General features: G+C 31.1%; 1 protein-coding gene and 1 non-coding gene across 3 annotated transcripts; both read right to left on the bottom strand.

The window, feature by feature from the left end:
* Nucleotides 1–1,442: 1,442 nt before the first annotated feature.
* On the bottom strand, nt 1,443–8,784 carry LOC114173720 (glutamate--glyoxylate aminotransferase 2). 2 transcript variants are annotated; one of them, XM_028058283.1, is made up of 14 exons: nt 8,340–8,784; nt 7,592–7,735; nt 6,632–6,697; nt 6,376–6,493; nt 4,999–5,080; nt 4,798–4,885; nt 4,547–4,705; nt 3,894–4,067; nt 3,674–3,805; nt 2,870–2,935; nt 2,662–2,726; nt 2,387–2,478; nt 2,123–2,279; nt 1,443–1,830 (listed from the first exon to the last, which is right to left on the bottom strand). In XM_028058283.1, the coding sequence occupies exons 2-14, from the start codon at nt 7,706–7,708 to the stop codon at nt 1,701–1,703; spliced, it is 1,446 nt and encodes a 481-aa protein (XP_027914084.1). In that variant the 5' UTR covers nt 7,709–7,735; nt 8,340–8,784; the 3' UTR covers nt 1,443–1,700. The 2 variants fall into 2 exon arrangements, with proteins under 2 accessions (XP_027914084.1, XP_027914085.1); XM_028058284.1 differs by lacking the exon at nt 8,340–8,784 and adding an exon at nt 7,884–8,011.
* Nucleotides 8,785–14,828: 6,044 nt separating this feature from the next.
* TRNAI-AAU lies at nt 14,829–14,902 on the bottom strand. The gene has a single exon. It is a non-coding gene; the product is annotated as a tRNA-Ile (tRNA).
* Nucleotides 14,903–15,311: the final 409 nt, after the last annotated feature.

Below are 15,311 nucleotides of genomic sequence, written 5' to 3'. Positions count from 1 at the left end.
AATAATTATTTTATAAATAATTTACTTTTAACCGTTCTAAAAATCTTCTTTGTCTTAAACTATTATTTTAAAAACTTTTTTTTATATATCTTATTTTTTTAATTAACAACTATTTTAAAAATAATTATATATTTGTTATTGATCTTAACTTAAATTTCTTAAAAATTAAAAAATACTTCGCTAATTTTCTTTTGATTTTAATTTTTAAATTTTGTGATTTATCTAGTGATCATACCGGTAGTCACATATAAATGAATAGCTTTTAGATTTAATTCTACTAGACATTTATTTTGTTTTGCTTTTATTTTTATAATTAATAATGATAATAATATATTAATTTTAATTATAAAAATCAATAATAATCTTAAATTCTAATTTATTAAAATATTTCTTTTATATTATTGTATCTATCAAATTTTTCACAAATTTATCCTCAAATTTCTTTATCCTCACCTTTAAATCTATTAAAATAAATGACATAAACATTTTCTTCAAATTCTTTGAATATACTTGTTGAGTGTCTCTCAAATCTATACTTTAAACACACCCTTAGTTTTATGCATATAAAGTGAACACTGTATTTATTACTATTCCAAAATATTCATTTTCTTACATTTCTACTTACTCACCCTCGTAGCTTGTCTTATCACTAGGGAATCCTAAAAATAATATCTAATAAAAGAAAAGATAGATACTAGATGAATCTATCGAATCAAGTATCACCTTTGCTTACGTCAATAAAAGATTACCTATTTTGTTGCTTCTAGACGTCGCCATTCTCAATGGTGCAAAGCAGCAATATTCTGCAAGTAGATGATAACTACATCCATTGTTTAAGAATCTTTAAATATTTGAAAACATCATATTATTATATTAACAATAGTTATAGTAAATGTATCAGGAATAGTTAAGTAAATGTACTGTGAATGGTGTGTTTCACCACAAGAGATTAAATATAATTTTAGTTTTTAAAATGTGAAATTAAAAATTTATCTTTCTTTCACACTATGATATATTTTTGTTTTCAATTCTGGTTAACTTTTTTTTTTCCGTATTAAACAATGTTTTAAACTAAAATTTATTTAAACTAGAACATCTCAAATTATATAAATAATTCAAACATCACTCTGAAACACCTTTAACACATCAAAATAGTTTTATAGAGTTGAATTACAAAAATTATATTTATTTATTTTTAAAATTTTAAAATCAAACACTATTAAAATTTGGAACAAAAACAAATTTTAATTTTATGTGTCCCGATTTAGGGACTAAAAGATATTTACCCTCAACAATATATAATGTTCCTCTTTTGGGTGGAGTTTCAATTTCAAAAGGGACATTTTGTAATATCAACGTTTTGGTTCCAGTTTCAGATCAGAAGGGGCATTTTGTAACGCCTATGATATCTATTTATGTTGAACCTTTCTTCTTAGAACATCTAAAACACATGACAGGGAGAACCATCAAATTTAAGACTTTAGTTACATTGTCATGCCACAAGGTAATAAAGGTGTAAGAGAGATTAAATATACACCAGAAATATTGTCAGTTGAGACATGATAGAAAAGAAAATGAAAGGTTTAAGGATTATATCCAACGAAGGACAAATAGTAGAAACGAGGTTATGTTTTTCTTTAAGAGATGGATTGAAATGCTTCCAAAAGCACGAGTATAATGCAACTTTCAGGAGGGTTTTCTTACAACCTTGAATAACCTCTATTGTCTTCGTATTGCTCCATGAATTCATCATTGAACTTCTTGAAACTATCCATAATAGCAGGCATGTCTTCCTCAGCTGGTAAAATAGTTGTCCTCAAATGGAAAACCCTATCAGCAAAAGTTTGACATAATCATTAGACAGTAGCTAAAGAAAACAAGTGGAATGATTATTTTCTGTAGGTTCACTTCAAAAATATATTATCAAGTACATACTTATATATATATATATGTTCATGGACAAAAAACAATATCTCTATAATTACTGCATAACTGACAGAAAAATAATTCGTATATGGCCCAGTTAAAGCAGATTCTCCTTCCATGACAACCATGGGACCAAGCATGTGATCATTCTAAAGGAAAAGGGATAGAACTTCAAAGTAGAGGGATAAGTATTTACCCTTCTTTCTGTCCAAATCCTGAACCAGGAACTGTGGATATGCCAGTAGCTTCCAAAAGCTTAAGGCAGTAGAAAACATCTGCAACCTTTCCAGCCTGTTTAGCAGCCTCTATAGCTCTAGGTGGCAAGCGTATTTGAGGGAAAGAGTACATAGCACCTGAACAAAATTTTAGGAATTACTAATGTTTTACAAGGCATGAGACAAACCAAGATTGAAATTGAAGCATAAGAATTCAAGCTGTTTTGGAATACTATTGTTTATACCTTCAGTAAAATTACAAACCACATTTCTGCAACTGTTGAATCCATCAGTCATTATCCTTGCTCTTCTTCTCAGTGATTCAAGTATTCCATTGCTGCATGTTATAGGTAACAGTCAACTCTACATAATAACCCATTTTTTTCTAATGATTTCAGATCTTTTGAAGGTATGGGAGAAAGGACGAATTTATCATGCTCGAATATAACCTTATATGGAAAATCAAAGTTAACCGGAAAAATTTTTGACCTATACCATACTAGTCTTTTAGCATGATTACCTCTCCCTAACAAACTGGTCATAAGAAATATCTCCAGGTTTAAGTGGATTGATCATAACTCCCATCTGTAGAACAAGGTAAAAAATGAGAAGAATGATGAAGAAATGCCCAAGGAAAGAGAGACTACTCACTAAAGTAACACTTTGATCAACTATATTAAGACTAAATTAAAATATCAAAGAGAAACATTCAGTCTGATTCAACTCACAAATATTTGTGCTGGAACATTCGGACTAAGTGATATTGATGCAACCTTGTAGATCTCATCAACTGTCTGCAAAAGAAAATCAGGATAAAAGAAAAGCATCATCAGGGTAGCTATAGAAAAAATTGAAGAGCTCACAATTTGTTTGAACACCTTACATGTAGAGTCAGAAGGTCCTACATCCAGAAAACAGGTACCGAGTGCAAAAAGTATTTTGTAACAGAAGTTATTCATTTCACCATATTACATTTGGCACTCTTAACCCATTGGTTAATGTATAAAAATGTTATGTTTAGAGCATTTTAGTCAACAACATTTATTCATGTATTTTGTTAGTATTCTTTGTTCATGTAAATTTTCAGAGCATTAAAAACTGAGTGGCTTGACATACTAAATATGATTCACGCAATCAATCTTGATAGATATAAAATCATTTATGGGCTTTCATCTAAGAGCTTGGGACAGTTGATTCATGATTTAGTATGACCAAATGACCATAATGGTCTCACTTAAAGTTAAAGCTCACCACAAGGTTGGGTGAACCTGAGCATTTTTCATGCTTCAAGTGGAGACTAAAGGGCAAGTCTAAGCATTATTCATGCTTCCAGCAAAGTCTAAAGGGCTTGTGCATGAGGGTGTCTGATACATAAAGCAATTAATGTGTTTTCAGCTCACAATTTTAAGTTTCTGGAATAGTCTATTCATGACAATTTTGTACAGAATTTTTTACATACCACAAGCATAGCAAGAAATACCAGTTTGGAACTTAGAAAGAGATTCAGCAACACAAGATATGAAAAGGCAAACCTCTGGGGGAATGTTGGTCATTTCAAAATATCCACCACGCTGTCCACATTCACCATAATAACCTTTTGATACAGAGTGAAAAGAAATAAGCTGAACTTCCTTGCTTATAGGCGGTCCAAAGTCCATCAAAACCTTCCCATATACAAAACTATATATTAGTTCGTGTTAACATCTGAAGCAAAATATTAGTTTTGCTACAGCTGCAGCACAAAATGCATACCTTTTTAGAACTAATGAAGGGTCGTTCATCCTGATATATATTCTGCTGGTAAACCTCATCTCCAAGCAAGGCTAAATTTTCTTGATAACAGAATTTCAAAATCTCTCTTAGATTAGCTTCACTAAGGCACTGACCGGTAGGATTTCCAGGATTTATGATGACCATTGCTTTAACCTAACCAAAAGTCAATTTATAGTTTTGATGCTTCATTCAAATAAAGCATTCCATAAACACCTAAGAACAGATTTTCGTAAGTGAAAATAACATATAAGAAGGGTATTCTTTTTGCAATTCAAAGTTTAGCATAATAAAAATAATTCACCTTTAGATGATTTCTTCACCGGTAGAACATACTATACAAGAAAAAAGCCAAGATATTTTAAATTTTCATATGGGGATATTGTTCACCAATCAGCCATGTACCATTTTGTTTCTTTTTCCCTTGAATGTTGCACCAAGCAACCAGGAAAGTCATTTCTAAAAGTCAACTTGGAAGAAACAGGGAGAAAAGTATAAACACCAAATGGTTTCAATATGAGAAGATTCATGCCCTTCGCATTGATTGAGCATCTTTCAAACATTGGAGCATTTAGGCTTTTTAGTTTAATCTAGAAACAAGTGGAAACTTAACATTGTACGGACAAAACACATACAGTTATTCCTTTAAAGCGAGCTTGTTCAACTGATTGACGAAGTTCATTAACATCAAGACCCCAATTTGCTGTCTCTTCAAGGTAGTATGGAACAAGGGTACCACCAAGCAGAGCAATTGTTGCTGAGTAGAGAGGGTATTGTGGGACTGGAACCAAAATCTGGCAATAAGAAGTGTTGGGTAATTCTTTCAATAGCACTGTAAATATAGAAAACTGAAGTGGCAATAATAAGAAAACAAAAGCTACATTACCCCATCGTCTTGACCTCTGATGATAGTATTTAATATCTGCATCACCCCCTTGCTGGCACCATCAGTGAGATATATGAGCTCTGGGTCACTGCAAATGGAGCAAGAAGCAATTAGCCTATGTATGTGCCTAAGAAGAGCCCCTTTAGAAGAATTTTACAACATAAATTATAAAACAGAATGGACTGTATGGAGCATAATTACCTTGGATACCCATCACGCTTGAGTATGAACTCTGCCACTTCCTTCCTTACTCCTGGAATGCCTCGTGAGTCACTATAAGCACCTGCATCACCATAAGTTGCAATAGATTCTCTTGTCAAATAAAAGTACTGACTCATGTATCAGTTGTAAGTAAAAGAATTTGTAAAACTCCCAATGGTATAATAGTAATACTAAGATGTAAACTTTAGATGGTGCTGACGGAAAGAAATATTTGCAAACTAAGGAAAATTCTGCTAGGTCCAAAAACTCTCATGTTAGCAATGCAAAGCAATTAATTTGGTTTAGACTTTGAAGCAAAAAGAAATCTAGAGCTAAAAGTCCTTCAGAGCCACTAGAAGAGCATTGGTTTTGCTTGTTGTGTACGAAAATTAGTTCGAACAAGGACACTCACAATACTAGGAGTGAAATTAGTTTTTAGCCCAGTGGGTTGGAGATACCCAGGACAAGACAAAAAAAACAGCATTTTTTGCTTGTGCTGTTGTTTTACCAAAATAAAGTATTTGATTCCATGCATATTTCCATGTCATAGATTGAAAGTGGAAGGCCGCTAATGATATATAAAAACTTGCTGACAGTTAAACATCAAATCAATCATGATTCTTCGCCCAACAGTTTCAACCTTTGGGGATAGTTTATTTATGACAAGGTATCAGAATCTCTATGACTCTTGTCATGAGTTTGATCCCTGCCTCACCATTTTCTAGCACATGGTAGAGTAGGCATGTGCATTTATCCATGGCTCCATGCTTCAAGCCCAAAAAGTGCACTTGGGTGTGAGGGGGGTATGTGATATATAACCATTCATGATCCTTCACCTAACATTTAAACTTTTCAGAAAGTTGATTTATAACATAAACTATTCACTAATATCCTTATCTGCAACCATCCTTTGGGGCAATTTCCTCTCTGATTAGCTAAAATTTGATCTGAGATTTTTATATGAGAAAAATAAAGGATAATTAAATTGAGTCAGCAAACAAATATAAAACCACCTTAAATTTTATGATCACATTCAGGCATTTTATCAATAATCTGAAATTAAAGCAAAAGTACTAAAACCTTGACTAGTGTACTTATTTAATGGAAATATGTCCCAGAAAATTATTTTCCACGTTCTCTAGGAATTTTGAATGACAGGTTTTACACACTAAACATATAAGAGTAAAAGGATTTCCAATGAATAAGACTAGCAGGCTCAACCGCTGCTAAGATATAAGACTTACTAGCATATATAGCTAGTTTCAGCGACAGAATCAGAGACAAGGATAGGATAGGGTCACAGAGCAGTACTTCAAAAGCATATCAAAATATGTAAAATTCTACCATTTTATAAAAAGATCGTTGACATATGAATACCTAGACCACCCGAGGTCAATGAGAGATAGTGTTTAGCTCTTGCAATTGCATCAGCAGGGAATAGCAGTCCAACATTTGGATCATCAAGCAGGAAGGGGGCTTGGCACAGAGCAACAACCTGCAACAGAAAAGTTGTTGTAGGTTAGCATAATCAACAAATAAAATAGTTTATCACTATTTAGTTATGTTTAGTTGTTGAAATTATAAAATTACAACGAGACTCAGTAAAAGTGGAAATATGGTAGTTATGCTAAACCTGGCGAGGGAAAGTCAGTGGTCTCTGTCCCAAAGCATGTGGGTTGCCAACATTAGTAAATATAATCTGCCAATGATTGAAAATGAGTTAGTGTAAATATAACTACCACTAAAATGAGAAAATGTTTTAAGTAAGAAAGTGAGAATGCATTCACTGTTGATTTATTTAAAATTAGTCAAAATTACATGTTCGTTTAATTCAAAGTAACAGTGCATATACTCTTTCTTTTTCAATTTACAAATTTGTTCACTTTACTAGAGGAGCTAAATCCAACACTGATTGCAGGAACACAAATGTTCAGATGCTGACGAGAATATAAATATAATCCATATGAGCAATCAAGCCTGAAGTCAATATAAGCTGACAGCATTCATAATAAGACTATGTTGCATAGAAATCATGTTGATGCTCACATTTTTTATGCAAATCCACTTATAGGATATGCGAATGCAAGTTGACAATAATACAAATATAAATAGGTTCAATTTCAAGCACCAAAATAGCTTGCGAGTAACTGATTTGCTTTAGAAACTTTACATGTAAAGATATTAGAACAATACTTTGCAAACAAGTCATTAAGAAGAATAACCTGATATTTTGAAGTGGTTACATTTAACTTTCAAACGGAAAACAAGTAACAACAAGTACCATACTACCATTACATATTTCCATGTGATAAAGGTCCTGGACAAAACAACAACTTCATCAACCATGATGCATGATTATGTACGCCTCTAAAACCATATCGAAATCTTCAAATAATTTGCAATAGCAGGCTCCGAGTTACTTTATAACTTGCATACATTCTCTAAAAGCCCAGATCTTTAAAATACCAATACAAAGACAAATTCAATGAAAGGGATTTTATGATGAGGTCCAATATAATCCTCCAACCTAAGGGTGCAATTCAAAACAAATATATCATTTTGTATCTGGCCTGGAAAAGAAATCATAACCTACCTTTTTGCCCTCTTTCTGAAGCTCGGAAGCCCGAAGGTATAATTCACCTCTGACAGCATATTGACTCTTCTTCACGTTTTCATTTATTGACACGTAGTCTAAGGGCTTTGGTGGCATGGTGAAGCAGAAAGCTTGCAGATGTCACTGAATAAAAAAGGCAAAACAACCAACAAATCAAATCAAATCAAATCAAGTGCCAGCCAGAACAGTTCACTGAGGAAAAGTGAAAAAAAGAAGAAGAGAGAACTGTCACTCAGTCATGCATCGTGAAACAAAAGCACCATAAAATTACCCTACTCTCCTGCACGTCAAGTGTTCTAATCAAGGAACTACTTTTGTTTACAATTTTAATCAAGGAACTTCGATTTCTTCATCAACAGAATTCAAGCTCACTAGTGAAGTAAAGGCTAAGACGCTACACTGCACGTTTAGCCCCATAATTAGACTTGTCTATTCCAATCATATATTCACAATATCTCATGCAGTAGACTCATAATACTTTAGGGAACATAGCATATATTCTGAAATGACACGATGAAAAAGAAACCAGATAGATTCCTGAAAGAAACCCTTCAAGTTTGCGACCAAAAGGTCAAAAAGAAAACAAATTTTCCAGACAGACAATAACAAGAATCTGACACAAACACAGTCGACACGAAATGCAAAAGATTCGATTTTTAGTTTTTTATTGCCAGTGGGACTCTCGTGCTGCGTAAATAGATCGAGCAGAGTTGAGAGAGGGCGTTACCTGTGGAACTGGGTAAAAGGGTGTGGGGTGGATCACTGGCAGTGGAGTCAAGCGACGACCTTCGCTTGATTGAAGAAGTGGTGTGTGAGGTAAACACCGAGTAGTTTTAGTTTGGAAAGTTATATGCGAGACAAAGGAGTGTGAGTTTTATTTGTCTGTAGTGAAGCGAATTTGTGTGGGTGGAACACAATGGCAGCACCAGAGCCACTGAAAAAGAGGATTGAGATGATGACTATATTAAACCCAAAGGGATAATGGTAGTGCTTGAATTGTGGCCAAGCTTTGTACTACAAGGGTCTCTACGCAGATAACAGGGTTCTGGCCTTTGGCATCTGCTTGTGTTGGATTGGAAAATTTGTGAATGTGTCATTGTCCATTGGGGAGTGGTTCTTGTTGGTTTCGTTTTGTTCTTTGGATACGTGGCATATTCGCAATTCTACTTCTCTTCTTCCTCTTCAATGCTTTTGCCAAATCATGTATATTTTCGAGATGGATTTTGATAAACAACATAGCAGAATAGGATTGTGTTTTAAAATTTAGTAGTTTTTTATTTATGACATTTGAAGATATTTGGTAAAACTATTTGTATATATATATCATAAAATATAACAAACATTTTCATAAAGTTTTAAATATTCATTTTAATATTGGTTCGTCTAATGTTCAGTTCTTGGTAATCAAATCAAGTTTCACTATGCATATTATAATGACAAAGTTCAATCAAAATCAAATACTCTTGCGGCAAAATTCTTTTAACTTAACCAAATATTTAAACTACAATGTTCCAACCAAAAGCTCTTGTTAAGTATTGGAAACTTGGTAGCATTACTTATAAATTATAAATTAGTTATGTGTATCTTTCAAACCAACTTTATTTTTCTACAATAATCACTTAACCCGTATTAGTTGAAATTCCGAGCGCATTAATATTAATTATAGCATGAAAGATTACTCTTTTTAAGACTTAACTTGGCTTAACTTAACATCTTTCTATTTCTTCAGCCAATTAACTTGTCCATATATTTATTCATGTTTTACATTCTTCTCATTTCATATTTACATCTATAAGTAGGAATGTCAAACACACTTTCCTCAATTGAGAAGTTGTTCTTATAAATATATACTTAGTTACACATACATGTTTATATATATTTGACCTAAATTTATTTATAGAAATTTTACTTTTTATTATAATTTGTTCCTAATAGAACAATATCCAATTGTTAAAATTATCTCCTTTATCAATTTAGCTCATGTTACTCAGTAAGAATTGTATGAGATTTTTACTGATATATAAGTGTGGAAAGCAAAAAAAACAACAACACAAGAATGGAAGATTGAATTATATTTTAAAAAATTCATAGTTTTTTTTCTTAAATTGCCTAAAGACGAGTTTTAATTATTCTTTCTTCTTTTAATTAGTTTGACAAATATAAAAAATTAAGGAAAAAATAGATACTTAGCGTTTTTATACTAGTTTGTATGATAACAAAAATTATGTATAATTCTTGCAAACTAGTCAAGTTTTATTAAGCAAACTATCGTTACGAAGTATAATTAAGTATTCTTTTGACTCTCAACCACTTATAGTTAAACCCATTTCAAGTATTATTTTCACAAGACACTTCCAACTTAACTAAATATTCTTTCAAAAAGCCGATCTTGTTTTAACCAAGTATTATTTTCACAAGACACTATTGACTCAATCAAGTATTCTTTCACAAGTCATTTCTATCTCAGTCCAAGTATTCTTTCAACAAGTTACTTGTAGATTAAGGTGAGTATTCTTTAAATAATAAGTCACTCCCGACTTAAGACAAATACAATGTTTTTATGGTCAAAAAATCACTATTTGTGCTTAATAGAGATAATTATGTCTTTCAATATATACAAAGTTTAAACTCTTTCAACTTGTTCCTTAGAACTATCACAAACAATGTTCCTACAAAACTCACAATTTTGTCACTTGCAAAATAGAACTATATATTCTTATTTTCTTATTCAATGAATGCCTTTAAATATGCATTGCAATCATTTTTCGGTTTGTTGAGTAACTTTGAATTCAAATGAATTTCTTATTCTTTTACTATCGTCTATCAAACTTAAATGTTAAGAAGCATTGAATGTGTTTTATGCAACATTACTTCATCTTTTCTTATTTGTGCAAATTATCTTATAGCTATCTTATAGCTGTCAATACTTATCTTCCTATATTGCATAGTTTTTTACTTTAAATAATGATAAAAGCGAGCATTGTATTGGACAAAGGACAAATAGTTGGGTTAAATTGACATATCCTGTTGTCAAGATAGATATCAGACAATGCAATTTTAACTCAAATCTCAAGAGACATTTGAATAAAAGTTGCATTTGATGCAGATTTTTGTGATGACAAATGTTCAGAACGTTTCATGCATCATAGACTTAAGCTTTATAAATATTCTTTTATGTTCATGTCAACTTAAAATCTTAATCTTACTTACTATCTAATTATTGTTGTAAAAGCTGACCAAAACACGAACTATAAGGACTTCCTAAGTCATATAGATTCACTTTCCTTACAGACTTATCCATAATGTGTTGCACAAGTCTTTTAGGATACAAGAGGAACTTCTTTTAAATTGTCTGAGAATCTCGGTACTAGTAAAAAATACTCTTTAAGTAACCTAGGATAATAAAAGAAAAAATAGAATGAGAAAAAAAATAAAGCTTGAAGAGAGAAGAGGAAGTAATATGAGAGGTGTGTTTTGAAGAAAGCAAAGACACCTACTACTTATAAATGGAAAGAGAGCTTGAAATAGGTTAAAGTTTCCATAGTCTGCGGTAGATAATTAGTAATAACATACCAACGGTCAAATCTTGGTAATGATAATCAAAACAAAACTCTACCACCACAACTTTAATAACAATTAATTTTTATTTTTATTTTTTTCAACAATTGTTATTCAATTGTTAGACGTATTGTACATCTCTGCGATGATTCATCATGTGTAAGACAAAATGCATACATTAATAATTTGTATAATATCTATCAAATGCAACCTCTTTACAATTTAAGCTTTCACTTAATTAAAATAACATAATACTAGATTCATTATTGTTTTATACGAGGATGTTTAATAAGTTTTCTATAATATTTTTATTGAAGGTTTAAAAACATATTTTTTTATAAATTAAAATTAATTTATGTACAAGTTATAAGTAAAAGGTGTAAAAAATTTATATAACCTTTTTTTTATAAATTATAAAAGTGCCGATGCGAAAAAAAATTAACATTTTCAGAAGGACCGTGTGGTGGACAATTGTTTTCAAGAAATAATATTTTGAAAACCTGTAATTATACATTTATATATATATATATATATATATATATATATATATATATAATTATTTAATGACTTTGTTATAAAAATGTTATAGTTATGATAATACAATTAATAACTATATTATTATATTGGCAATGTTTTCGGTTGCTGAGTTTTTAATGGAAGATGCAGAAATAGAAATCGCAGTTCATTTATTTTTATTTATTTATTTATTTTATTATATTAGTATTTTTACTCCTGGGAAGCACGGGATTTTTTTTAAAAATATAATATATTTATATATTTATTATATACATATCAATTTAAAAATATAACTAGATTTTAATATAAATATTTTATTTTGTAAAATTGAATAGAAATACTTTATTATTTTTAGTGAAATTTATTTAAGTTATTAATATATTTTCTTAATAAAAGGCATTCTATTATATAATTATTTCTTTCAAACAATAAGTGATAAATCTAAATATAAATGAAGTAATGATTAATAATTTTGTGAGATCTCTTTTATTTTTATACTTTGTTCTACTGAGGGGTTAGGGCCTAACTTTTTCAAGGATCCATGTTCAGTCCACTTTGGATCCCAAGACCCCCTCACACTCATTCACTCTTCATTATGTCACTTTTTACAGAAAACAATCTCTCCCTCTCCCTGGTAGTGCTGCAAGAGCTCTGCTAGGGCACCAACCTTTGCACCTTGAGCTAGTGAACCGTCCTTGTTCGGAGCTGCCTGAGGTTATATCTCCATGTAAGTTACATTAAAACTTTGTTTCCTTCCCGCTTGTCTTTGTTCCTAAGTCCTGGTCTCACGAAGTCTTTGTCAAGGTCTCATTTTCATTCTTGTACGTCCTTCTTTTTCAGCTTCTTACGCTATTGTTGTGCTATAGTGAGCCTTGTTAGAGCTCTCTTACGCTGTAGTCTTCTTTTTCCATGTAAGGGAAGCTAAAACTTCTTATTTTTCTTTGAATTAGTGCGTACTTATTTTCGTTTTGGAACGTGCTGAGTATGTTTGATTGATGATTGCATTGAATTGGGATGAATTTCATGTTTAGGTATCAATGGGTTAGAGAAATTTATGTAGTTTGGATTGCAATTGGAATGAGAGATATTGATTATTGCAATTGTTCAGTTTGGTATCATCTATAAACCACTTTGAAATGATTTTGAGAAGATAAAAGTGCATGATACCAAATTGTGCAGTGGAACAAGTCAAAATCTCACAAACAATAAGCATATGGTGTGGTGCTACCCATTTTCCTACATTGTACACTTTTCGTAAAAAGAGGGTTCCTATTTTGTTAACCGTTGGATCGAGCTGAAATTTAAGAGTTGATCCTTAACACCTAGTTCTTGACTTTGAATGGTTGGATCTTGAATAGGAGCTCTATAATGAGAGCAGTTTTTATCACAAAGTTCCTATAGTTTGGTTGTTGATAGCATTGACCTTCGTTGCTTGTTTGGTGCATAACTTTCTCTATAGTTATTCAATTAAGTTAGTTCTTGTTGCATTTGGTTCTTGATTCAATTATCTTTAATTTTAATATAAATACAAAATTTTTGGAGCTTTACACAAGCTGCAGTTTTATTTCTAAAATCCCAAATCGTTTGCATAATGTGTTGTCATGTAATGAGCCATGACTTGGTTGGGTTGGACATTGGTATGCATTTATAAAGCATGAGATTGAATGGGATCTTGTTATGTTGTGTATGAAATGGAAAACATGACTGTATTGTTGGTGGTGGTTTGGCATGAGAATTGAATGCTTGATATGTCATGTGGATTTTGTTGGTAAAAAAGTTTAAAGGGAAACTCTTGGTGATGGTGGTTAGTGTATAATTATTCACGCTCACATAGAGTAGAATAATTTATGTGGTGAGAGTGGCAAGAGGTCCTAGTCTTTGGACATATTGGGCCCAAGACATTAGAGGATTAACCATGTGTGGTTGGGTGATAACCTCTTGCGTCTATACTCTGCAGAGTTTAGAGACTAGCACATGTGCATACTTCCTTTAGAATTTTATATTAAGAGTATGATCCGAATATTGAGTTAGAGAGTCCTTCAATTGTTTGCTTTCACATGTTTTGGGTGTTTACTGCTTTGCTTGTCTATAACCTGTTTTATAATATGCTTGCTCAATAACATGTTAAATATTTTATCTCTAGCTTACCCTTTTGCTTGTGTTTGTTTTCTTGTGTGGTGTTTCTTTTTGCGATGATCACCAAATCCTTGGTGTGAGCAGACGTGGAGATTCCTGGGATCGTTCAGATGATAGTGATGTTGTTGTCTTGTTTTGGGCATGGTAGTTAATGCTCTTTTGAGCAACTTTTGTCATACTGTTTTATTTTTATTTTTTTGCAACTATTTGCATTGTGAACACTCTCAAGTTAAGCTTATGGTCAATGTTATGTGCCTAGTACTCTTCCTCTAATAATATTATGGATAACATTAGAAGGTTATTCTTATATGTTTTCTATTGGTGCTCCATTTTATACTATAACTCTGTAACGTTTTAATTTATTAGAATTATTCTACTAAATTGGGACGTTACAAATTTCACATAAGAACAATTAGTTAAATATTCTATGTTCTTCAAACATAAATTTAATAATAAACTAAAAAGTATATATATATATATATATATATATATAAAAAAGAAAAGTTGCATTAATAATCAATTTTAGTGACCAAAAGTTATTAATTCCTATAATGACCAATTTAGATAACAATTTACAAAATAAAAAAAATTGATTACTAAAATAGTCAATATTATGAATAAAAAATTATAATTAGTCGTTAAATCAATCACTAATTAATTAGAGACTAATCTAGAAAAAAATTCCTTTGATAGCAAAAATCTTTGTAGTTAGTATATTAGTAACCAATTTGATAGCTAAAAAATTGGTAGCTAATTGGTACCTACAAGAAAATCTTTTAATAATGACAAATTTTAGTGACAAGAAATAATTAGTCACTATATAGTGCCCAATTTAGGTACCAATTTAAAAACTAAAAATTATTGACAACTAAAACAATTCCAAAAAATTATAATTGGTCTCTAAATTGATAATTAAAACAGTTTCTATTATGAATTGATTTCTAAATTGGTCACTAACATCAACTACCAAGGTTTTGACTACCAAAATAATTGACACAAAAACAAATGGCCTATACAGGTCTCGAACCTGTGACCTTCGCGTTATTAGCACGACGTTCTAACCAACTGAGCTAATAGGTCATGCATTTTTCTACTCTAAATACAGGTTAAACTTTTTTATTGAAAAAAAAAATCCGATAAACTTTTTTATTGAAAAAATAATTGGATATTGACTAATTATAAAAGGAAAAAAACAAATAATTGTATATTGACTAATCTATTACATATTAAGAAAATACGATCTTACCAAAATTATTATATTACCCATTATCTTTTATTCTACGATGCAGCGATATTTCGATTTGGGTCATGTATCTGTGTCTGACACGTATCGTGTCTGATATTTTAGGATATTTTATCAATACTTATCAATGAAGTATCTAATTTATAAAGTTGTAGTATACTACAAAAAAGTATTTGAAATAATGACCAAATTTAGTGACAAAAAATAATTAATCATTATATAGTGACCAAATTGACAACTAAAATA

This window comes from Vigna unguiculata, chromosome 2 (assembly GCF_004118075.2).
Source record: "Vigna unguiculata cultivar IT97K-499-35 chromosome 2, ASM411807v1, whole genome shotgun sequence".
NCBI classification, from domain to species: Eukaryota; Viridiplantae; Streptophyta; class Magnoliopsida; order Fabales; family Fabaceae; genus Vigna; species Vigna unguiculata.
This window is presented reverse-complemented; position numbering and strand designations above follow the sequence as displayed.

Bases quoted from the DNA above. Each gene is read 5' to 3' on its own strand.
- LOC114173720 (XM_028058283.1), bottom strand. From the start codon at position 7,708: ATGCCACCAAAGCCCTTAGACTACGTGTCAATAAATGAAAACGTGAAG. The intron at 6,494-6,631 runs GTTTAGCATAAC...TTTCTGTTGCAG, and splicing joins CACTGACTTTCCCTCGCCAG to GTTGTTGCTCTGTGCCAAGC. The intron at 2,479-2,661 runs GTAATCATGCTA...TATAACATGCAG, and splicing joins GACCAGTTTGTTAGGGAGAG to CAATGGAATACTTGAATCAC.